Source organism: Heterocephalus glaber, unplaced genomic scaffold, assembly GCF_053883595.1.
Source record: "Heterocephalus glaber isolate CG9 unplaced genomic scaffold, H.glaber_assembly_v1.0 deba00000943, whole genome shotgun sequence".
NCBI classification, from domain to species: Eukaryota; Metazoa; Chordata; class Mammalia; order Rodentia; family Bathyergidae; genus Heterocephalus; species Heterocephalus glaber.
In genome coordinates, this window is record NW_028258175.1 from 9,220,682 (window position 1) to 9,245,191 (window position 24,510).

At 40.4% G+C, this 24,510-nt stretch overlaps 1 protein-coding gene across 9 annotated transcripts in view; it reads right to left on the reverse strand.

The window, feature by feature from the left end:
- Cpped1 (calcineurin like phosphoesterase domain containing 1) overlaps positions 1–24,510 on the reverse strand; it is a 149,493-nt gene that overhangs the window by 108,123 nt on the left and 16,860 nt on the right. For 8 of the 9 annotated variants that reach the window (XM_021237329.2, XM_087208917.1, XM_087208919.1 and 5 more), the window contains exon 2: positions 18,829–19,047. The exons of the other annotated variant lie outside the window; for it this stretch is intronic. In XM_021237329.2, the coding sequence (XP_021092988.1) occupies positions 18,829–18,982 (154 nt within the window). In that variant the 5' untranslated portion in view covers positions 18,983–19,047. The remainder of the gene's footprint in view (positions 1–18,828; positions 19,048–24,510) is intronic. 9 annotated transcript variants of the gene reach the window in all.

Genomic DNA, 24,510 nt, shown 5'->3' on the forward strand with positions numbered 1-24,510 from the left:
AGCCATAATTTAGGAAGCAACTAGAAGATGTATCCATGGAAGTTTCCACCAGCCACCTTCTTCATTTCAAAGGAAAGAATTTGGCTACTTAAAGCAATATGGAAGGATATCAGTTAGCTGTGACTCTTAATGGAAATTTGAGAAGCAAGTTTGGAGACAGAGAGGACAGAGGCAATCAGTCCTCCAATCACGTGCGAAACTGTTCCCAGAGGGAACGGCTCGTCTGTGCACAGAGGCCTGGCTTGTCCCACCTGATCCCACTGATGCCAGATACTGCATGCTAACCCTTGTCCATGGCTGCCTCTGGAAACCGGATGCAGCTGCCCTCTCCCTCCAAAGTGCAGAATGAACAACTGCCTCCTCATGTCACAGCAGAACAGTCAAATCTGGTTCAGGTAGATCTAGGTAATCAAGTTTGGGTTATGGGGCTGAGACCTAACTGCAAGGAAGCTAGCAAGAGCATCAGGGCATCTGGCTCCTATCAGAGCAGGTGGTTTGTGCCTCCCAAACACATTTGGGAGGAACTCTACCAATGCAAAGGCATTACAAAGGTACTGGGAGGCCAAGGAAAACTGTCCTCCACAAGTATCCAGTTCTGTCTTTTCCAAATAAATCACTGCTGAATTTGCCCTACAAGTAAAAATAATTTTACAGCTCAAAATGAAGAAAGAACTTAAGGTGGTCATGCTGAGGTTTTAGGCAGGACAGTCACACTCACCCTCACTGGAGTCTGGAGACTGCTATGCTGACATGGCCTGTTCTTTGTTAGTGGGAACCTGCTGGTCTCGGGGTGTGCCACAAGCAAGCCTGGCCAGTAAGGATGACAAGACCATCTTCTACTCAGAAGCAAGGCTAATCTTCTACACCTGCACCCACACCTAGATCAAAGACTCTGGGAACTGTTTTTAATTTACCGAGAAGTGAAATTTTAAAATGTGACATCTTTGAGTACTGCTGCCCTAGTATATTAAACAAAGAGCAGCAATTCCCAGCCAGTATCTTCCTATTAACCTAAACCCAATAATGCTGATATGGTCCAGGGGTGGCAGGATGGCCTAGATTGTAACTAAGCATCCTGTTTCCATATACAAAATGTGGCTTTGTCCTGATGCAGATGTAGAGAAAGATCATTCTGCACGCGCACACACACACACATCTAGGGCTAGCTGTCATCTCCTTTGATCAGGTAACCCTTGACCCACTTCAGTCCCCTCTTTACGGGTTTTTATGCAGCCTTGGCCCAGTGGAGAGCAGCTGATAAAAGGATTTACCCTAGGACAGGTGTAACTCAGAAAAGGGTGTAGAATTGTCCACCCAAGCTCTGAGGTGCAGAGCTGAGCCACAGTCACAGCAGCAGGACCCCCCTGCTGGGCAGTGCTGTGTAGGTGGATCTGACAACCTGGTCATCTACACAAAGACACTACATAGTGTGGTGGCTCCACACTATGTCAAGCACTACTACATTTACATAACAAGATCTTCCCAATGTCCAGTGACCACCTAAGTTTACTGCTGATAAGTAATCTGTAATGGAAAACTGTACTCTTGGAAGTGATTAGTTAGGAAGAAGTAAGAGAAAGGTATTGGGTACTGGTAGTGTAACTCAACTTGACAAACTTACTTGCTAGTGCCCAAAATTTGGGGCATCATCTTCAGAAAAAATATTCATGATTAAAACTGAGAAATGAAAACAAGAGCAACAGTCAGAGCAAATAGATCCTCCCATGTCTGAGATGATGATCTGAGATGAGGTCTGCCTAAGGCAGGGTGTGGGTCACTCTTCTGCCCTCCTTCTGCCTAGTTTTTTTGGACTTTAAATTCTTCATTAAAAACATTATTTCATTTTTCTTTCTTTGGGGAGGGAATGTAACACAGACATGGCAAATTAGATTTCTTGGGGCACAAGGGTTATTATCCAGTAATGGGGCTAAAAATTAGATTGTACTAGTTGTACCATGTTATCAGGACAAAGGACTAATCTCCATTTTCCTCAGTATTATCTTTTGACTCAACAATTTACTTCAAAGAATTTAACTCACAGAATAGTAATAAAATACAGTTCTAATGGATAATAAAATGTGATATATCCATAAATGGGATATCATTCAACAACAGCTACTGTAGGGAAGAACCAAGAAAAACTGTGCTAAGTGAAAAAAGCCAAAAACAGAGGCCCATCCACACACTGCAAGGTTCCACTTATGCACAGTACCTGGAATAGACAAATCCATACAGGAAAATGTGGGGCTACAGAAGTAGCAGAGGGGAGTGGGGAATGAGCATGGCGTGTCCTTTTAGGCTGATGAGAGTGTTCCAATATTAACCAAGTTGATGGTGGCACAGCTATGTGGATAAGCTAAAAAAAAAATGGATTTAAATAGACGAACAGACCACCCCCACCAGCACAGAAGTAAGCCACTCCCAGCACACAACAAGAGGAGGCTTCCAGGCCCCCGTACCACTCCCGCCAGCACAGAGAAGGTGACCCGAGCAGGCGCCAGGAGCAACCCTCCCCCTCCCCCTGCTCTGAAAAGAGAAGACACATAAACAAGTTTCAAAACCAGACTTCCAAATCATTTAAAACAACCCCAAAGGGAAATGAGATGGAACACTCTGATACTCAACAACCTGAACTCCATGAACTGGCAACAAAAGATACAGAAAAAATGAAATCAGAAATAATTTCTCAGATAACAGCAGAGACTGTGCCCATAGTGCAAGACATGATTAATAAATACAGAGAAGACACAGAAAAAATAAAGAGGAGTTAAAAAATAAGAGCCAAGATGCATTATATAAAGGTACAATTCCCAATGAGAAATGTAATTGTGTTGTATACCTACAATGTACCAATAGAAGAATTTAATCCAAAAAAAAAAAAAATAGAGGAGCTGAGGAACATGATGGAATCCCAGCATAGGAAGCAATTAGAATCCATAAAACAGATGCAAACAGATTTCCAGGAGATTAAAGACTCCACTGAAAATCTATGCAGCACAATGAGCCAATGTGAGGACAGGATTTCAGATATAGAAGATAAGATTGCTATTAGTGACCAGGAAAAGAAAAATTGCTTTAAAATTGTAAGGGACCATGAGCAATCGATCCAGCAGTTGCTAGATGATGCAAAAAAGAATAACGGAAGACTGACTGGAGTCAATGAAGAAACAGGAGAGAGTGCAGATGACATAAAAAAACTCTTCACAGAAGTGATGGCAGAAAACTTCCCAAGGAGGGGAAAAGAACTTGACATACCGATAAGTGAGGCATATAGGACTCCAGCTAGCCTTAATCCAAAAAAATCTACACATAGGCATATAATAGTTAGGATTCCAGAAATCCAACAGAAGAATAAAATTCTACAAGCAGTGAGAGAAAAGAAACAAATCACATACAAAGGAAAGGCCATCAGAATCACAGCAGACTTCTCAATGCAAACCCTCAAGGCAAGAAGAGCTTGGAGTAGTGTATTTCAAGCCCTAAAGGAAAACAGCCTCCAACCCAGATTGATGTACCCTGCAAAATTACCTTTCAAAAATGATGGAGAAATAAGATAGGTACTTTCATGATAAAGAGCACCTTAGAAACTTCATGAATACCAAACCAGCACTCCAAAAAATTTTAGACACTATCCTAGGAAAAGACAACGAGGATCACAACCCCAGGAAGCAAAGCAGAATGAATCCATCGGGCATCACAAGAAATTAAACGCAAGGGGGGAGAATCCAACAAACAGAAAAGGTCATGACAATGATAAGTCAATATGTGTGAGTTATAACCATCAATGTTAATGGTCTCAGTTCACCAATCAAAAGAAATAGACTGGAAGAATGGGTCAAGAAGCAAGATCCAACAATATGCTGCATACAAGAAACGCATTTAATTCAAAAAGAAACTCATGGTCTGAAAGTGAAAGGGTGGAAAACAATACTCCATGTGACAGGAACCAGAAAAAAAAAAAAAAGCAGGAGTAGCTATCCTCTTTGCAGATCAAGTGGATTTCAAAGGAAAATCTGAAACATTCTGGTCCCAAGAATTCCAGATAAGGGATACTCAACTTGTATGTACAAATCTATTGTGAACATGTGTTTTCATTCCTCTCAAGTAAAAACTTGAGAACAGGACTGTTGGTTCTTAACAGTAATACAAGAAATTTCTATATTGTTTTCCAAAATGGTTTTATCATTTTACATTCACATTAGCAGTATTAGAAAGTTCTAACTGGTTCACACACAACCTGACATTCGTTCTTTTAAAACTTTTAACTTCATCTCCCTAATGAGTGTATAATTCAATCTTGTTATTGTACTGATTAGTATTTTTCTGATTCTAGTGTTGCACACCTTTCCTTGTTCTGTACTAGCTATTTATCATCTTCTTGTGTCTACTTTTTAACTGGGTTGTCTATCTATTCATGAGCTGTAAGAGTTCTTTATATATTCTGGTCATAGGTTATATGCATTATAAATATGGTCTGTTTAAGAACTACTTTTCATTTTCTTAATGATGTCACTTAAAGTCTAAATTTTGATGGAATCTCATTTATCAATTTTTTTCTTTTATACATCATGTTTTTTGTATCCTAGGAAATTCTTGCCTACCCTAAATTCATAAACATTTTCCCTTATAATTTCTTCTTAAAGTTTTATAGTTTTAGTTTTTCATATTTAGGTTCATAGATGCTTTCAAGTTATTTTTTGTATGGAAATAAAGGGTTGAGGTTAACGTTTTATATACAGATACCAGGTGTTCTAGTGCCATTTGCTGAAAACACTATCTCTTCCTTGGCTCTTGAACTGAATTTATATTCTATAAACTTCTAGTGTTAAATAATCTTTCAAAACTCAGTGGACCATATATGTGTGGTTCTATTTCTAGATTCTCTGTTTTATTCCAATGATCTGTATGCCTTTCCTTACACCAACACTGCCTTGATTACTGTAGCTTTAGAGGAAGTCTTAAAATTAGGTACTAAATGTCCTCCAACACTGTTTTTTTTTCTTTTTACTTTTCTAAGTCCTTTGTACTCCTACATAATTTTTAAATTTCAATATCCAATTCTTCACTTATAGCAAATATACACAGACCTGAATTTTTATATATACCTTGTGTTTTCTAATCCTGCTAAATTCAAATACAAGTTCTAGGGGCTCCTAGAGATTTCTTAGTATTTTCTCTGTAGATGATCATTTCATCTATATATAAAGATTTTACTTCTACCTTGCCAATCCTATCCTAATTGTGTCATTTTATTGACAGACTATTTTGGTTTGGGCCTATGTTTCAAAGTTTAATGGACAGATGAAGAGTAGGCATATCTGCCCTGTTCCCCACCTTAGGGAGAAAGCATTGTATCTTCTCCATTCATATAAGGGGTTTTTGCTGGAAGTATGGAGTTCACGGCTTATCTGTTGAGAAGGTTCTGTTCTACATCTAGTCTCCTGATAGCTTTTATCATGAACAGCTGTAGAATTTAGTCCAATACTTTTTCTCCAACTAGTGACAGGACCATATGGCTTTTTCCTTTCCTCTGTTAAAATGATGACTTTTGGGTCTGGATCTTCCAATGCTGAACCAACACTCCCATCCCTATAATAAAACCACTTTCTACATACTGCCAGATCTGACTTCTAATAGTTTGTTTTGTTAAACAAATTTTTATCTGTGTTCATACTTTCTTCTTCTATTATCTTTATCCAGTTTTAGTATTAGCACAATGTTTTTTTCCTAAAATGAGGGGAGAAGTGTTCCTTCTTTTTTCTGCTTTAAATGTTTGATATAATTTATCAGTTAAAATGTATATGAGCCTGTTGTCATATAGACAGGCTTTCAAGCTAGGAATATACTTTTTTTAATAGGTGCTATTCAAATTTTATATTTCCTTCAGAGTCAACTTCTTAGAAGTTGTCAAAGTTATTTCAAAAAAGATTTTTGTAATATGCTTTCTATATCCTTTTAAGTTCTCTAAAATCTGTGGTACTGTCTTCTAGATCTTGATATTGTAATTTTAAAAATGTATAATTCATATTGTGTAATAGGAAGAAAAGGTTTAAAGGAGTAGGGGAAGTGGGAGGGGTAGGGGAAAGGAAAGAAGGGAAAAAATATGAGAAATGGAAAAAATGGAAACAAAGTCTTTGCAAATAGGGAAGGGCGGAGGGGGTGAAGGGAGGGCAGGGGAAGGGGAAAAAAATAAGAATCAAGATACTCATGTAAAGGAACAAGATCCCAATGATGAATGTAACTGTATTTTATACCTAAAATGTACCAATAAACTTAATGGGGAAAAATTAAAAATATATATATAGATGAACAGGATGGTAATTACAACTGGATAAAGCCATTATTAAAAATAAAACAGCAGAAGTGACTGCAGTTAGTGGAGGGCATTAAACGGCAGCCAGTGTTCTAAGCACTTTTTTATAGATTATCTCATTTAATTTCATAGTGAAACTTACACCATTATTATCCATATTATACAGATAAGGAAATTCAGCTACAGACAGAATGGATAACTTATCCTAGGTTATCTTGCTGGTAAACAAGTGAGTCAGAATTTGAATTTAAGCCATGTGCCTTCCCAGCCTGCGTTCTTAACTGTCGCACATGTATAAAGGCGTGGGCTCAAGAAAGGGCTCCCTGGCCTTGGTCACGGGAGGACACTGGGCACAATCCAAGTGCCCACCAAATGGGGTTGCTTAAATACTTGCTGGTGTCTTGGCCACTGACAAGAGTGAAATACATCTGCATATTCTGCTGCAGAAAGATGCCAACAAAAACAAGGTAAGCAAATGCTGTCCTTTTTGCTGCTGTCTGCATCTTTTAAAAATAAAAAGCTGTATATATCCAAGTGTATGTAAGCTTGATAATTTTCCATCATATTTCAGGAAAAGCCCTGAACTGTACTTTTTTTCCCCCTAGAAACAGGTCAGTGGAGCCAGAAACATTTAGTTTTTTTTTTCCCTGAATATCTTTTTCGTACTATTTATTTTTAATCTTGCTTTATTTTGGAGGTACTACAGATTGAACCTAGGGCCTCACGCATGCTAAGCAAGCACTGCCCCTAAGCTGTAACTTCAACCCTTTTAAAAACTTTAAGACAGAGTCTCACTAAATTGCTCAAGCTGGTCTTGAACTCGAGATTGTCCTGCCTCAGTCTCTCCTGTATAGCTGGTATTACAGGTGTGTGCCACCACGGCCAGCTACAGCAATTTGATTTTTTAAAGCCTGAGCATGGTCGAGCTATCCAACCCTACTTCAGCATTAGCAGAAGCCCTCTTATGCTTACACACCAGATGGGGGCCTCATGGTGACAGGCCTCACAGCACCACACCACACCTGGTCACTCACAGTGCTGCCATTTTGTTTTACCTGTGCATCCTTATGCTTTCTGTCCCTGACTAACCTGTGCACTTCCTGAAGACAGAACTGCTTGTTTCTTGATAAACAATGTAAAGGCACATAAATAGGCCCTTAATAGGGCCGGGGATTTAGCTCAGTGGCACCACGCCTGCCTTGCAAGTGCAAGATCCTGAGTTCAATCCCCTGTACCGAGAAAAAACAAAAAACAAACCTAATGACTCTTGATAATATATTTGCTGTTAATGATTAGAAAACAAATGAGTAAAATGAATTGAAGTCCTAACTGCAACTGACAATGACTGGAGTGGGGGGAGTCTCAAAGAAAACTGTTCTACCATATGAACCATGTTCCCACTAGGTCTGGGAATATGGTGGCATAAAGTGCCATGAGTGGAACTTAAGAAAATGATTTATTCCTTTGATTAAGCACATTTACTTTCATCTAGTACCAGAGAATTTATAGAGCCATAATCCTTTTCATCTCTAACGCTTTCATTATCTTCCCTAATTAATTGAGGTATGTAAATTCATTGATCTAAAACTTTGCAAGCATAAACATCAGTCATGTAGTGATCTGGCACCACACTGCTAACAGATTAAGCTTAATCAGGTTCTACTGGTTTTCAAATTACACATGTTATTAGACAAGATTCAGTTAATTTTGTATCTGAAGTCTACAGCTTATTATACTGGCTGCTCCCAGATATTTATAGCAACTCACTGTTGAGTCTGTAGTATTAAACAACTTAGCATACAATTAATAAAAAGTCTTTAACTGTTTGACATAATGATAGGGTTTGGTATCATATAAAATTTGCTCTAATATGCTTTTGGAAAAAAAGAATAGGATTAAGGAAGGTACGTTGCCCAAGTAAAATTTCTAAAGTTGCTACCTTCCAGATCAATACAAAATTTCTTCACAAATATATTTATGGAGTACAGTAGCAATATTTCACCCTAATAATAAATAAACAAAGAAAGGAATAATAAATTTTTATATGAACCAAATACTATATACTGAACAGAACCTGCAATGGTTTTCCAACAAACTATCAGAAACAGGGGAACAACATAGAATTTCAAACGTGTAGGCAAGTTCCTAAATCCTAGAGGTTACAAAATATATGTCCTCAGCAGTTTCAGGATTTAAATGTTTCATTTTCCAACTTCTCATTATATTTTTCACTATGCATTCTGATCACTAGACCCCGATAATTGAACTCCTTTGGGATTGTGCCCCTTTTTAGTACTTCATTTAGTTGCAGAAAATAGGTCCATCAAGGAGGTGAAATGTTCTAATTCCAGGAAATTAAGTGTTTAGAGCAAAAACAACAATAAAAGGAAGACATAAATATTCCAGTCAGCTAAGCAAAAGCTAGAAGACATTAGTTTTGCCCGTACCATGCCAGTGTGCCAGGGGGCTCTGTAAGCTTTTGCAGCTCCCACTCACTGGCTCCAGAAGGCCCCAGGAAGGGTGGGGGGAGGGACTCATTGCTGTTCTGCTCAGAGGGCTGGTCCAGTGTCTGGAGCAGCCTGCCACTGGCTCCTGCCTAACAGCCTCCTGGGACATACTCCACCACAAGCCTAAGCACCCCTAGGTGGGGGCAGAACACAGAAGCATTGAGATTAAAGGCTGCGTTTGTTCCTTGGTTCCTTGGGGGTTCTCATACTGCTCGTGGTGTGATTTAGTTGAGTCTGCTGATGTCTGAGGGCAGGAGAACATGGATATCTCACATCAAAGAGGAGGCCACTTAGCCCTTGGGTCCCTTTCTGTCTTATCTGATCCCTCAATGGACTGATGCTCATGCTCACATAAGTGAGGTCAAGTCTTCGAGATGCAGTCCACTGCTTTAAACACTAATCTCTTCCAGCTACATCCTCACGGACATACCCAGAAATAGCGTTTTACTGGGCACTGCCTTGCCCAGTGAAGTTGACACACACAGTCACCTACCATAGAGCCTTTAAAGGATCTGATGAGAAGTCCAGATCTTCTCTCTACTTCTCTCCCTCAGGCATTTATGCAAAAACCCTGCACTTGCCCAGTGTGAGCAGGCACATTGGCTGGGCAAACCCTGCTCATCAATCCCACACCCAGGTTAAGAAACCTGCCCCTAGGAATCTTCTCTCTGGACACTATTACTTGGTGCCCAGAAGAAAGCCTTTCTAAAATTTTTCTTTTAAATCTAAGATTTTCTAGGAAAAGCCATGTTTCTCTTAGATATAGCTATAATTTTGCTTTGCTGACTCTTTCTGGCTGAAATTTCAGCTTAACTGAATTAACCACCAGGACTCATAAGATCTGCCCCCTTTGTTTCTGCCTCTGGTTTTGACGTCTTACATACACTTATATTTTCTTTGGTTCTGACTTATATTTCTTATATTTTCTTATTGTATGCTCTTGTTCCTTTTAAATCTTCTCAAATGTTTCATGGAACAAACAAGCCAAGGCTCTCAAAAATTTTTTTTTAAATCTAAATGCTGGAAACCAAAGAGAAAGACTGTGGAACCACCCCTACTCCATTAATCAAATGGCAACTGTCAACTAGTCTCGATTATTCAGCTCCTCGTTGAATAATCAAATATCCACCTTTCCCGAGATATAATTAAGAAGCCTTCTGACCTTTAACTAAAAATAGAGTTTCTGCCAGGGATGTAGCTCAGTGGTACAATGCCTGCCTGGCAAATATGAGGCCCTGAGTTCGATTCCTGGTACCAAAAAAAAAAAAATCAACTCAAAAATAGAATTTCTGCCACTGACTTAATACCTTGTTCAATTATAACATCCACATGGTGACTATGAAGAACCAGCCCCAGCTGGTCAAAGCAGAAGAGGAAATGCATACATGCATGGGCTCTTAATCTGAAGCCAAGGGTATCTGGGGTTCATCTTCTGACCATGGACCGGGAAAAAAACTAGACTTGCAATAACCTCTGATATCTGTCATTTCCTTCTATTATGAAGCTAGCAGAAACTCAGAGAGGTATGGATTAAAGCCTTGTGACTTTCTCTTCCACAGAAATCACACAGATTTATTTCCCATCACATTACAATTGCTGCACATCCTGCAGAATATATTGAATTCATTGCCACTTTGAAAGTAGGGTAGTTATTAGCCCTGCTGTTAAGAGTTTGTATATATCAGACCATTATATAGCAGACTGTTATGGCTTGTGTGCAGATGTCCCCCCAAAGCCTCATGCGGATGAGGTAGGGCTTTCTTTTTCAGCGGTAGTTGAATCTAGAATGTGTGATGCTGGAATTAGGGGCATGTGATTACTAAACCATTACACATGAGTGATTGGTTTGGCACTGCCCTAATCCTGGTAGTCTGGATAGAATAAAAGGGGCAGAAAGACACTGATAAGGGCCGTTGTTGCTTTTGCTGTCTTCTGCTGCCATGAACTGTTGCCCCTCTGCTACCCTGCCTTGGAGCCAGCCAATTACGAACTGAACCCTCTATGAGCCGTAAGCCAAATAAACCTTTCCCCTTTAACTTTGGGTCTTGAGAATTTTCGAGAGAAAAGTAACTAAGACACAGATCAACAAAGAAACATTGTTATTCTAGCAAATACTTTTAAAATACTTTGATAACCATATTTCAATATTAATTTGTTTCCTTGGAAGTCCTATGCATTTTATGTATTCAAAAATATGACTCGGTGATGTGGAACAGAAGCTTCACAAACCAGCCAGCAGTCCAAAGCACAATAAGGGTTAAGATGCCCAGACTCGGAAGAACTGACACTGTTATAGCAGCCAGCAAGGCTCCTCCGCCATGTCACCATGTGACAGATGCTGGCAGGGTGGGAGGATGATCACACACCTAATCAGAAACAACTTTTCAAGTAATGCTCCAAGTTCCCTAATTAGTAATATTAGGTAAATTAGTTCAAACCACTTTAATCAGCCTCAGCAGAAGGGAGGTATTGTCACTGATTGCTCGGATGCTTTCACAGCACTCATAATGGATGTGAAAGAGGGGGGAGCCAAGGGGCTTGACTGATTGCTCCCCGGTTACTGCTCAGCACTCCACTACACATGACCTGGTGGAAAAGCTGAGTGTAGCCAGCCTTGGTCTGTTCCAGAGCCTGGTGGGATTTTGACTAAGGTGTCACATTCTTCATGCAAAAAACTCCCTTTCTGTTCCTATATGGAAAATAGAACTGTATGGTAAACTGCGTGGCAAATTGTCTTTAAATCTTAGCATTTCTTAGAACCTGGAGTAGGTACTTTAAAACACAAGACTAAGTACACAGCTGAGGAAATTAACTGAGCTTCTTAAAAACAAAACAAAAGTCATACTTTAATGTGGACAAAAGGACTTCGATTCAATAAAAACTTTCTGAGATGTGGCTGGCAGTACAGGAATTTATTCTCCTTGTATGACAGGGGCTGAGGTCATGAGTTGCACAAAACAGATCACATGGAAGGAAAGCATTGGTCTCTGTCCATGAGAGAGGTCCTCCAGGGAACCCAAAAGCAAAGTGAGAGTGTCCACCTAGAGCAAATGGCAAGAGTAGATCCCAAACCTAGCAGACGCAATTCAACTTCCAACCTCAAGAAATCCAACTCTACAAGAGCAAGTCTGAGATGCTCACAGCAGGGTTATTTAGGTTAACTCCAACCCGAAGTTATCTCTCAGGGAAATCATCACTCCTAGTTATGATTAGAGAAGCGGATTAACCAACTTTGAAATTCCCATGCATGGAATGCAGTGCAGTGATTAAAGGCCTGACATATATCTATTATGTACCAACAAAAGGAAATTCCAGAGAGATGGACGGGTAAAAAATAAACCAGAGAATAGTACTTAAGAAAAGGTTATCTATGCATATGCACACTTTTAACTATGGAGACCTCAAGAGATGGAACTGGGGAGCAGGTTCATGATTTGTTCTAGATGTAGACTTGAAATCATTACAAAGAGAATCTACCCACATTCTGCTTGCACACTTTAAAAATCTAATAAAATAATAAAAGACCCATATCTGCTTTAGTTTGACTCCTAGAAGAGATTAGAATAAAAATTTTTCATGTGTTCATGTACTCATGTTCTTTATTTCTAAGGTGAAGTACAGATTTTGTCTGTTTCATTCACTTTAGTACAAGAATCTAGAATAGTACCTGGTACAAGGTAAACACACTGATTTGTTAAATTTATTTATTCATCTATTTCAGAATGTGTGGGGTACCTCCTATATGCTACTTGCTAAGAATCTAGAACACACACACTGATTTATCTGATCTGCATTCACTGAAGACCTCTACATGCCTAACAGTGGCACAATATTACACACCTACACACACACCCGCACACCCATCCATTGCCCTCTAGGAATTTAGAACTAAGCCTAGGGTAAAGTTAACTTCCAGAGGTTGGAGGGATGTGATAAGGCCCCTGGCCAGAGCCTTAATCCTGGCTTTAGTTTTCAAAATTATGCCTTGGAGGCTTTGCTTATACCAGAATTATGTTCATGTTTTTGTGTCTGCCCAGACTGAGGAAAATGAGTATCAGCCCCCTTGGACTGTGTGAACTACAGAAGGACAAATGCCTCTGTTCTTTGCCTGAAGCCCAGCACAACCAAGCAGTCCATCTTTGCTCAACAGCTTTATTCCCCAACTCTATACATTTATCATAGACATTGCTGAGCCGGGGGGAGTCTGGATATTCATCTGGCCACAGCTACTGTTACTGAAACTTTGGCCCAGGCTTCGGACCTAATTTAAGGAGAAGGTTACCAAGCCAAATGAAACTTTACTTTTTAGCTCTCATTTTCCTTAAGGAAAAGCACGAGTCCATTGATCAGGAGTTCTACTTGACATTCCTATGGTGTCTACTGTTCTTCACCACCATGTCACTGACTGGCTTCATCTCCTCTACAGCCTGCTATAGCCATATCTGCAGAACCCCAGCCCTTCCCTACCTTGAAGTTAAGACTCTTCTACCTAAGTGGATTATTCTGCACTTATTGGTAGCAAATACCATCTTTGTGCTTGCATTCTCTCCTCCAATTTGTCAGAATCATTTCTGAATTCAATTCCATTTGCATATTCAGTCACTTTGGTCTCAACAGAAATGGTTGCAAAAATTCAACCCTAAGATGTGAGGGACCATTTTAACTTTGAAACTAAAATATGGGTACTGTGCGACAGACATTTGGAAGTTAACTTAGGGAAGAACATTAAATCAGAATGAGGAAAAGGCTTCTGCTTCTAGTGATAAAGGTTTCTTCATCTATAAATCCCAAAGTATCAATTCTGCAGATCCATAAATTCTTACTCAAAACTTTCTGGGTCAGATCACATTTAAAATTGGAGTTCTTCAAACCTCAGAATGGTAATACAAGGCAGAGTATATATTAAAAAAATACTTTGAGCAGGGGCTCCAAAAGCACCCTATAATGAAACGAGGGATATTTGCTGGCAAAATATATGAGTATTCTAAGTAAGATAAATAAAGACTATAAACAATCTCATGTCAGTTCAGGGCAATTTTGCTGCCAACCAAGTTAGTTTCTACTTTTAGAAAAAAAATCTTAATTTTTAGAGCTTTCTGAATTTTGGAATGGTAAAGAGATTGGAAGGGTAGATAAGGGTACATCAGAGGCTCAGTTCTAGTTCTCTTGAACATACTATGTACAGATCCTTTTCAGGCATATGTGTATGCCTGTTTTCCTGAATATTTTATTAATGTCCTGCTGTGGATGTCTTCAATAGGCAAGGGAAGCCTCTGTCAGTAATTCAACCTGTTTAAGAAGCAAATCAAAATCTATAAACTTAAAAAGTACTTCCTTTGAAAGCTGACTACAAGTCTAAAGGAGTGATGGTTCTCTTGCTAAAAACCATCAACTTTAACACTTGAAGAAAATTTATATTAACTATTGGCAAACACATGAAAATTATACATATGTTTTAAAGTAATAAACAAAACACAGAACAAAACAAAAACAGAGCCCCTAGGCATTTTAGTCCATCAAGTGCTTTTCAAACTTTATTGTCATTAAGGTTCACCTGGGGAAATTCATAAAGATGCCAATTCTGACTCACCAGTTCTGGGTGGGCAGAGACTCTGCATTTCTTTCTTTATTTTTGAGACATGGTCTCACTACGTAGTTCAGACTGGCCCTGAACTCACTATGTAGCCCAGGCTGGCCTTGAAATCACAGCGATCCTCCTGCCTTGCCTCCCAAGGGCTGGGATTACAGGCTTGCGCCACCACACCTGGTAGATTCTTTGTTTCTAACAAGCTCTAAGTAAGTTGTAGTGGGAAGTGCATGAGGCCTAGAAACAGATGAACTTGAGTCCACCGTGCCCAGGACTAGTGGCCTTGGGAAAGGTTCTTCACTGCCAAGCCAGTTTCCCCATCAGTTAAAAATCACAATGACATCTCCTTTGCAAGACCGTCATGAGCAGGTGAGCTACAAGCACAGATCCTGGGAGGTAATAGAACCCAAATGCCCTGAATTCCATCCATACTGTGCTACCTGTGGTGGGCTGAATAATGCTCTCTCCCACTAAGATGCCCAAATGTAATTCCTGGAATTTGTAAATATGTTATCTTCCACAGCAAAAAGGGAACTGGCAGATGTGATTAAGTTAGTATCTTGAGATAGAGAGATGATCCTGTGTAGTACCAAAGGTCTGTAGAGCCAGGAAGTAGGACAGTCACAGCAATAGAGTGTGAGAAGATGGAACAGAGGTCAGAGAGGAGAGAGGATGCCATGTTGCTCACTTTGACAGTGGAGGAAGAGACCAGAAGCCAAGAAGGGAATTTCTAAAAAGATGTTGGAATTTCTAGAAAGAACACAGCCCTGCAGATTCATGCTGGGACTTCTGGCCTCCAAAAATTTAAGAGAGTAAATGTGGGTTGTTTTAAGCCATTATAGCAGTTACGAGAACCAAATACACAGTCTAATGAATATCGCCAATGCAGGCCTGCCTCCTTTAAAGAACAGAGGAATTTGTGAGGCTACCTCATCACATGAAACTGAATCAAGTCACAGTTCCCCAAGTGGAAGCAATACACAGAGAACTCTTCGAGGCAACTTTACATCAAAGGATGAATTCAATCTGTAACATCATGTTTGTTTAGGTTACAGCAATTTTTAATAAACAGGGATGGACAGCTATACGTTAGTAGTAAACTTCTTTTTTTTTTTTTTTTTTTTTTGTACCGGGGATCGAACTCAGGTCCTTGAGCTTGCACAGCAGGCAGCGAAACCACTGAGCTAAATCCCCGGCCCAGTAGCAAACTTAAGGCTCACAGAACTCTCTTGCTCCCTAACTGTACCATCACATCTTGATTTGTCAGCTCCACACATAACTGCTGAAATCTAACAAGGCTCCTAGGGACACTACCCATGGGTCAATGCCACAACATCATGAGGACCAACAAAAGTAACCCCAGGCTTAAGAGTGAAGGATTGAAAATCAGTGGCGTCCATATTTGTACAAATCTTCATTTGCTGCTTTTAATAGAGCTAATCCCATAGGGAGCCATTATAAAATAAGAAAATACTTAGATAACCACAATGTTAGCAGGATAAAAACACGTGTTTCAAAACAAAGAAGACTGAATTTCTCGGGGTTGTCCCTGTGGGCCTTGGTACTGGTCACTCTTCTTTCTATCATTATTTCTGTGCTTCCCTTGCCTGACTTAAGCTCCACAGAAGGACCTAGTCTCTTATTTCCACCAATGTATCCAAAGCATCTACCTCTGTATTTGGCACTTTGCGCACAAGGAATATTAGCGGATGGATGATATTTATAATGGAAAAGCATATTGTTACTTTCATTTAAAAAACAGTACTCTAAAAGTTCTTTTGCTTCATTCTGAACTTAAATCTACTTGGACCAAGATATTTACAGTAGAACTAAAAGAATGCTTTCTGATTTTATTTGCCTATTAATATATGCGTTTGATAATTAACAATGTGCTAAGCAGTCAAAGCAAATAATTACTTTTCTAGTGTCTACCCCTCTATTTGAGCTAAATGAGAGGGAAGCCACTTATTGCATATTAAAAAATGATAAACATTCTGTTTACTCCCAGACTGCGATGTTCAAAACAGTTACAGTCCTCTCACTGGCTCAGTTAAAACCCCACAAAACAGTAAATCTTCAGAAGAGATTATGAATTCTGTTCCAGTCTCACTGAATATGAAATACATGTTTGAAAATCTGCCAGTTCACATTTACAATGTCTTTTGATCAACTGTTAGGACTGATCATAAAAACTATATGATTTAATTTCCTTGTGTTCAATACATTCTATTTAAGAGGAAATGTAATTGCATGGAAAGTTTTTATTTTAAATCTGATTTTGAAATATGACTGAATACATTAACATAACTCAGAACAAGTCAGTAAACAGCTACAAGAACATGTTACATAATCCCATGCAGCTCCCAGTGAGCTCCATAATAGTCTGTTTTTAAAGAAAAGAAACTACTGGACAGAATAAGTAATGGTTAAATTTGAAATCTTATGTTCAAGAGTCCAACAGAAGCAGAAGTTTCGCTCACCGTGTGGTCTAGAGTGACAGTACATGCCAATGTGCATTTAGAGCCATATCCCAAAGAAATCAGCTAACTGCACATCAGACCACTTGGAAGTAGCATTAATCTGTTTAATAAGTAACTTAATAATTAATAAGTAGCATTCATCAGTTAACATACTGCCTTGGCTTTTATTATTTCTAACTCCTCTGGAAGTACTTCCTGTGCATGATTTTGGCCACACTCTCAGCCACAAGTCACTGAGGGTGGGCAAGTTTATAAGCAGTTAAGACCCAGCAGCTAAGATTTTACCTCTCTACAAGACAAACTCAGGACCATCCTTGCAAATGTGTTTCTGTACAGACCTGCTGGATGGTAATCTCTACTGCAGAGGTATGGAGCTGTTGTCCTTGTACCATGTAGGCCAGACTGTTGAGGTTTTTAATTCTTGTTGCTTCCATGGGCTCTTAACTCAGAAACTGGGGTCCTAAGAAGTTAAGGAGTTTATCTGCATTCACACATCCATCAGTAGCACATAGTGGGGCCGGCAACCCTGGGTTCTAACAGCTTTGTTCCCTGGCTTGTGTCCCTTTTTTCCTACTCTTGCTACCATTGTATAGGACCAGTGCTGATGTGGCATCACTGGGTTCTCAAGTACATGGACATGTGCACATATATGACTTGGTGTGAAATATAAGTAAATGGAAGATGAGGGTTCTCCCTGATGCCTGCATTCCTTGTACTTTGGAGAGGAAAATTCTGGCTCCCCTTTTCCATTTTCACAACCTCACTCTGGCCTTTGTTCTGGACAGAAAGGCTGCTAACAAGTGAGGCTTAGGGGTAAAAACGGATGCACCTAGGCTTCCTGCAGGGTGCCTTGTCTTCCAGAAGAAATGGAAATCATGGCAGGTCCTACTCTACAAGTAAAGTTAGCCCAAAACAAACATTCACAGCACTGCTGAAGTTTCTGGCATGATCTTCAGGTCAACTCTGTTCCACTAAAAAGAGGCAGGGACACAGGTCAGGGGCAGAGGCCATGGAAGGGACCCTGCTTCCATGATGGGCGGGGTTACCTTCTACTTGCTTATACCTGCTCACAGGGCTTTAGCCCTGCCTGGGAGAAAAGGATATCAGAGTAGAGAGGGAAAAAAAGGGGGAAGACAGTCCCAGAAGACATTTGTTATTTGTTATGTTTTCATTTCTGGCATCTTACTTTTCTTTAGAGAAACCATCCTGTTCTTCAGACCAAGTGGTTGCAGTGGAGCTGACCTCACGAGCCCCTGACTCTCATTAGACTTTCTGTTAAGATTTGGGGGGAAAAAAAATGATATAAACTTAAAGCTCTCAAGAGCCATTAGAGAGAATCTGTATGCAAACCAGAGGAGAGCAGAGGTGAGTGATAGAGCGACCAAGCCCTGACAATAATCTCTGAGCCCTTGGATTCAGCTGTACCTGAAACCCAGATCTTCCCCTGGATTTTACAGTCTCATGAGGCAATGTGTACTTAAAAACATTTAAGCCAGTTTAAGTTGGATTTCCTTAACTTGTAATTGAAAAAATCACCAGAAATATGAGAGAAATGAACGTGTAAGAAGAAAGAAGAGAGAAGGCTACATTTATGAGTACAGTATCTGGAAAGAGTTCACGTCTGTTCCTGGAAATACAGAAAGGTGACATGGGGGAATCTGGTCCATTTTTCATATAAAGCTCAGATCAGCAGAACTGTAGCTCTGCCTAATTACTGTGATTAATCTTGCTAAATTCTAAATATAAAAGGAGTGCTTACATTCCTTGCACTTTGGAGAGGAAAATTCTGATGTTCAGTGACACTACAATAGTCTTGAGGAGAAGGAATGAGCCATTACCAAATAGAGAAGTCTTTGGAGCAAGATCAGGTTTTTTTCTTGCCCACACACGGTCATGACTGTGTAAAGGAGAAAAGGTCATAAACAACAATACCAGTCTTACCTGGCATGGCATGGATGAGGTCACCGCACAGAACAAAGAATTTGGGTTTGGGGTTCAGTTTGTTGATGGCCTGAACAGCCTGTTCCGTGAGGCGGATCTCCTGGCTCCATTCATCACCACCATGGTCACAGTCCCCGGTGGACCAGGCCTTCATCAGCCCAAACTGTGGGTCTGCACCCTGGATGAAGTAGAACGGGCCTTTCCATTCCCTTTCCTTTTCTGAGAGAGAGAGAGAGAGAGAGAGAGAGAGAGAGGGAAGGAGGGAGAGAAATGAGTCAGAGAAGGTATCCAGGTTACCATCCAAGTAGATACAGTATTTTCCTTAAATTAAGTAGGTCATTTTAATAAGCTGCTGTTCAAACATACCATTTCCCTGTCAAAGTGTAGAAGATTTTGATTTATACTAATTATGCCTGGGACTGGTGATTCCCAAAGGCCAGGAAAAACCATGTAGGCTGCTTCAGCCATCCAACCAAGCTGTTTGTTTAAAAGCCTGACGGCCAAACCAAAGCATGGAGCCACAACAGCACCATATAGAGAATATTAATGTTCAGTAATAGTGTTCTAATTAGAATTAAAAATACCCCAAGTTGCATACTGCCAGAAGTATTATATTTAAATTACTAGGTGAAATGCTTACGAAATGTTTTCTGCCAGGCTTAATGGCACCATTTGCACTGTTTTGGGGGATGTGACAGAATTTTAATTATAAAACTTGGTGCTCAAAGCTCTGGCTATCTGGTGGGAAATGTGGTGCCAGAAATGAAATCTTGAAATGAGTAAGTCAATGTGAAAAAAAAAAGCAGAAAAATCAATGCTAACATTTGAAAAGCAGTAGGAGGTGGGCATCAGTGTGTTAGGCTGAGTGTAAGGAAAGAAGGGAGTTTTTTTCTTTCCCAATTTCATGGAGGTAAAAACGTATACATTTAAATGTACAACATGATGGCTTGGCATGTGCATACCTTGTGAAATGACTGCTACGACCAAGCTAATTCACATACCCATCACCTCACCTAGTTACCTTTTGTGGGTGGGTAGTGGGAAAACATCTACTCTCCTAGCAAATCTCAAGTATATAATACACTATTATGAAACACAGTGACCATGCTTTACTTTAGGTTTCTACAAACTACTCAGCATTTTAAAAAAATTTAACTGATGTAAAAACAGAACGATTTTACAGGGTACCATGTGCTGTTTCAATATTTGTATACACTGTAACGTGTAAATCAGGGTAAGCGTATCTACAGTCATAGACATCATTTCTTTATGTTGAAAACATTCAAAATCCCTTCTCCTACTTTCCAATATTGTTATCGATAGTTACCCTATTATGGAAAAGAACACCAGAATTTATTTTTCTTATCTAACTTATTAGTGGTTGGCCAAACTTTGGGACAGGATTCTTTATGCTCTTGGAAGGGTTCTTTCTAGGTCTCAATTGGGATATCACCCAGACTGCTCTTCCAGTTAGCTCTGCGGGGCTGAAGCTTCTGAGGCCTTGGGTCTCTACCCTTATGCATCAGAACTGCCATGGGTATCTGCTTCTATGGAGTTGCATAGCCATGAGTGGGCATGCACTGTTTTGGCCCAGAATCCTTTCTGCAAACTTGGGCGGTAGATCAACATTGAGAACATGAAACCAGAGACGCTTTTACATAGTAGGACCCCGGACTTGCATTGTCAGGTGGGGCCTAGTGATGGAGCACAGTCCAAGGACTCCGATCATCAGTCCCCTTTTATCTTCTGAGGAAACTGAGGCCTAGAGAGGTGATATGACTTGCCAAATGGCTGGCCTACTAGGCCTCAGTGCCAGAGACAAAACTACCCCATAATTTTGAGTCTGTTTTTTTTTCTTAATAGTATATTGTGCACATTAATGGAACCACATCATAATTTCCAAAAAGCTCCCCGTGTCTGTGTATTAGCCAGGCCCCATCTGAAGTGCTGATAATATGTGGGTAGACATATTACCAAATAGAAGAGGTTCCTGCTCTCCCGGCAATTAGTTCTTTTGGAGAGAAAGACAATAAACAAGTAAACGGGAAGGGAACTGAGTCAGAGTTCTCAGGGCTTTGATGGGAAGCAGGGGCTAGATGAGATGGTCAGGGAAGGCTTTCCTGACACTATGATGAGTAAGCTGAGATCTGGATGCAGGGAGAAGCCTTTCTAAATTCCATGGCCACCTACCCATCCACCCCACAAGCTTACTATCATCTTAGAGTGGAGCTCTGGCTTTGGCCCGCCATTCTCTTAATTTCCTTTTCAGAAGTTTAAAAAAACAAAGTGAACAGAAACACCTTTACACACTTCATAGAACAAATGATACCTGCCTGTTTATCCACCAGTCCTTGGTCTGTAGCACAGCCGCTCAATCAAGTCACCCACCAGGGCTCACTGTGAATGAGGAGTGCTAGAAACCCTAGTGGGCAAAGGATGGCAGCCTGGCAGTACTGGAGGGTTCAGCTCACATTCCCCCCGTCCTTACTGTGTGTAGCAGAAAGATTAAGATGGTCCCCAAAGATCCTGCCTGGTGATAGTCACATCCTTGTGCAACCCAGAGTGTGGGCTAGACCTAGTGACCAGCTTCCAACAGACAGAATACGGAGATGGGATGTCCCTTCACAGAGCAGGCTAAAAAAGACCAGGACCCAAACCTGCACCCTGACGTTGCTCTGAAGGTGAAAAGCTGTCATGTAAACAGCTCGGTGGAGTGGCCAGCATGGCAAGGAACAGAGAGAAGACATTTAGACTGTCAATTTGATGATGACAAAGCACAAAATAAATAGATGCAATCTAAAATGAGTGGCAATAGGCATATCGATACTCAATCTACTTTATCTAAAGAGATAATTTGTTGAGTTAGGGATCTGCATTCTCAAAGACATCTGGATCCTCTTACGAGTGCTCATCATCATCCCACAAGAAAGGAACTGCACACTGCCAAAGACCCCGTGAATGGATCTGGACGAGGGCCTCCTCCTCCCTGAATGGGTGTTCCAAACAGATCAGAGCTGGAGCCGGGCATGGTGGCGCACAAGTGTAATCCCAGCACTCAGGAGGCTGAGGCAGGAGGATGGCCAAGTTCAAGGCCAGCTTGGGCTACATAGTGAGTGCAGAGCCAGCCTGAATTATATAGTGAGACCCTGTCTCAAAAAAAAAAAAAAAAAAAGAGAGATCAGAATCCCAGCTGACCCCTTGAATGTAGCCTTAGGGGACTCTGGGGCAAAAGAACCCTAGAAATCTATATTGATTCCTGATAGAAACTGAGATGATGCAAGCTTGCTGCTATAAGCAGCTAAGCTCAGGGTAATTTGTTACACAGGTAAAATCAGGTAGCAGAGACAAAGGGTCAAGGAAGAGAAAGACTTCCTGAAGAGCTGAATGTGTGTCACACACAAAAATAAATAAATAAATAATGAGATTCTGCTTTGGGTTTTAAAGTTAATTGTTGGCAACATTTATTTTTTTTTTGCAATACCAGGGATCGAACTCAGGACCTTGCACTTACAAGGCAGGCACAGTGCCATTGAGCTAAATCCCTGGCCCAACATTTATTCATTTTAGTAGAATAATAATCTTTGTGTATTACTGAATGCTTTTAGCTACATTCCTATTTGAGGCCCTTTGAGGGGCCGTTTAAACTGCATAAATTAATCAGAACCAGATCCGGGAGGTGATCGGCACCCAAGGTTGCAACATAAATCAATCTGTTACAATGGTGTTTAGTAACAGTTCCCTACAGCAAACATCTGAACAAGTAGTTTCCTATGACAAATAGATATAGCCTCAAAAAGTCAATAGTCCTTGGAGCTATTAAAATAAATTTTCTATTACTTATCTACTTAATAAAAAACTCAGACTGTCAATTTGATGATGACAAAGCACAAAATAAAGAGATCCAATCTAAAATGAGTGACAGTAGGCATGCCAATCTACTTTATTTATCTAATCAGATAACTTGTTGTCTTAGGAGTCTGCATTCTCAAAGGTATCTGGATCCTCTCAAGAATTCCCACTCAGAAGCTGGTGGCCTTGGTCTCATCGTACTTTGAATCACAGATGAATCAAAGACATTTGGGGCTTTACGATGCTAAGTTCTGGAGGGAGGGATCTTGCAAGTGCCTACCTCTGCCATCCCTCAAAAGGGCAGTGTTTTACTTTAGGAAACTGAATTCTCACTAATAGCTCCACTGAATTATTTCACCAAAGTCCAGGCTTCTCCTCAGGACAGGGCCTAGGTCCTATATTAGTTGGGTGACTTCTTTAAGGGCCAGGATGAGCCTTCAGGGTAAAGCAAGTGTCTGGCCCCCAAACAGACCAGCTTTCTTGAGACTCTCACTAGACCCATTCAAGGCATTGTTCTGGCAATCTGATGTTTGGGCAAACTGAGGCACTGAGGCCCTTCCACTGTTCTGTCCTTCTGCCAAACAAATCAAAGCGCTTGTCATTACAGGGTGAAAAAACACTGAGGAATCTTGTTTTTTCCCCTAACATGTCCCAGATACTGAACTTACATATGAGACTGTCCAGTTACAGGGTGAACACCTGACCTAATTAAAGACAGCTGCCTGGGCTGGGGATTTAGCTCAGTGGTTCCACTGCCTGTCTTGCGAACTCCAGGTCCTGAGTTCGATCCCTGATACCAAAAAAAAAAAAAAAAATTAGGTAATAAAGACAGCTGCCTGGAAACGGAGGCCTGCCGGAGAGGAAGGGGGTGAGGATGACATTACAGCCATGAGGGTGGGCTACCGTGGGCACAGAGAAGACAGGGCTGGAGTGGGTTAGATAGGTGGAGTCTCAGGCCCTGGCTCTGATCAACTGAGTGGGATCTGCATGTGACAGAACCCCAGGTGGTCTGTGTGCACAGTCCAGTTTGAGAAGCACGCACTGGGCTGCAGCGCCATCAAGGAACTCTGCTCACTGGAGAAGGGTGTTTGATAAGAAATACGTAGAGGGACTTCTGTTTCCTTAAATTCAAACACCACTCAGAGGGCTTTTTGTTGTTAGCACGGGTGTAACTTGGTTGAGTTTTGATTTTGGTTTGCATCTTTTACTGCTCATTTGTAGGTCTCTGCCTATGTCCAGCTCAAATACTTAGACCTAAATATTTCTCAGCATTACTGATGACTATCTCGTTATCACCTTTTAGACTGCCTTTCAAACCAAAGCAAAATTCTTTGAATGGTAAGAACATAATTGGGAAATTCCTTACTAATAAATGAGTTCTAATACTTTAGATTTTACGTGGGTTTTGCTCTTTTTTGGAATGAGCAAAAGAATAAAGTGAGTTGATTAAATTCAGATCTTATTTCTGACCCAGATGGTACCAAAACAAGACTGTAATCTTTACAAACACTTGACAGAAAGCTCTGGATGATGCCTACAGTGTATCTGGTGTTAATACACAGTAAAGCATGGGCCTATTTAACTAATGTTAACTGAAACACCTAACTCAACTACAAATAAAAATGTCCACAATGGTTTTAATTTTTTAACAAATTCAAAGAGATGGTAATTTAGCTATTCACTGCTATATAACAAATTACCACAAATGTAGCAGCTTAAATCAATTTACATCTGCTATCACATATAATAGATGTGTCAGACTTAGCCTGTTCTCCTGTTCTAGCTTATCCTGTCCTCTACCCAGTCTAACAAGCTACAGTCAAAGCACTGGCC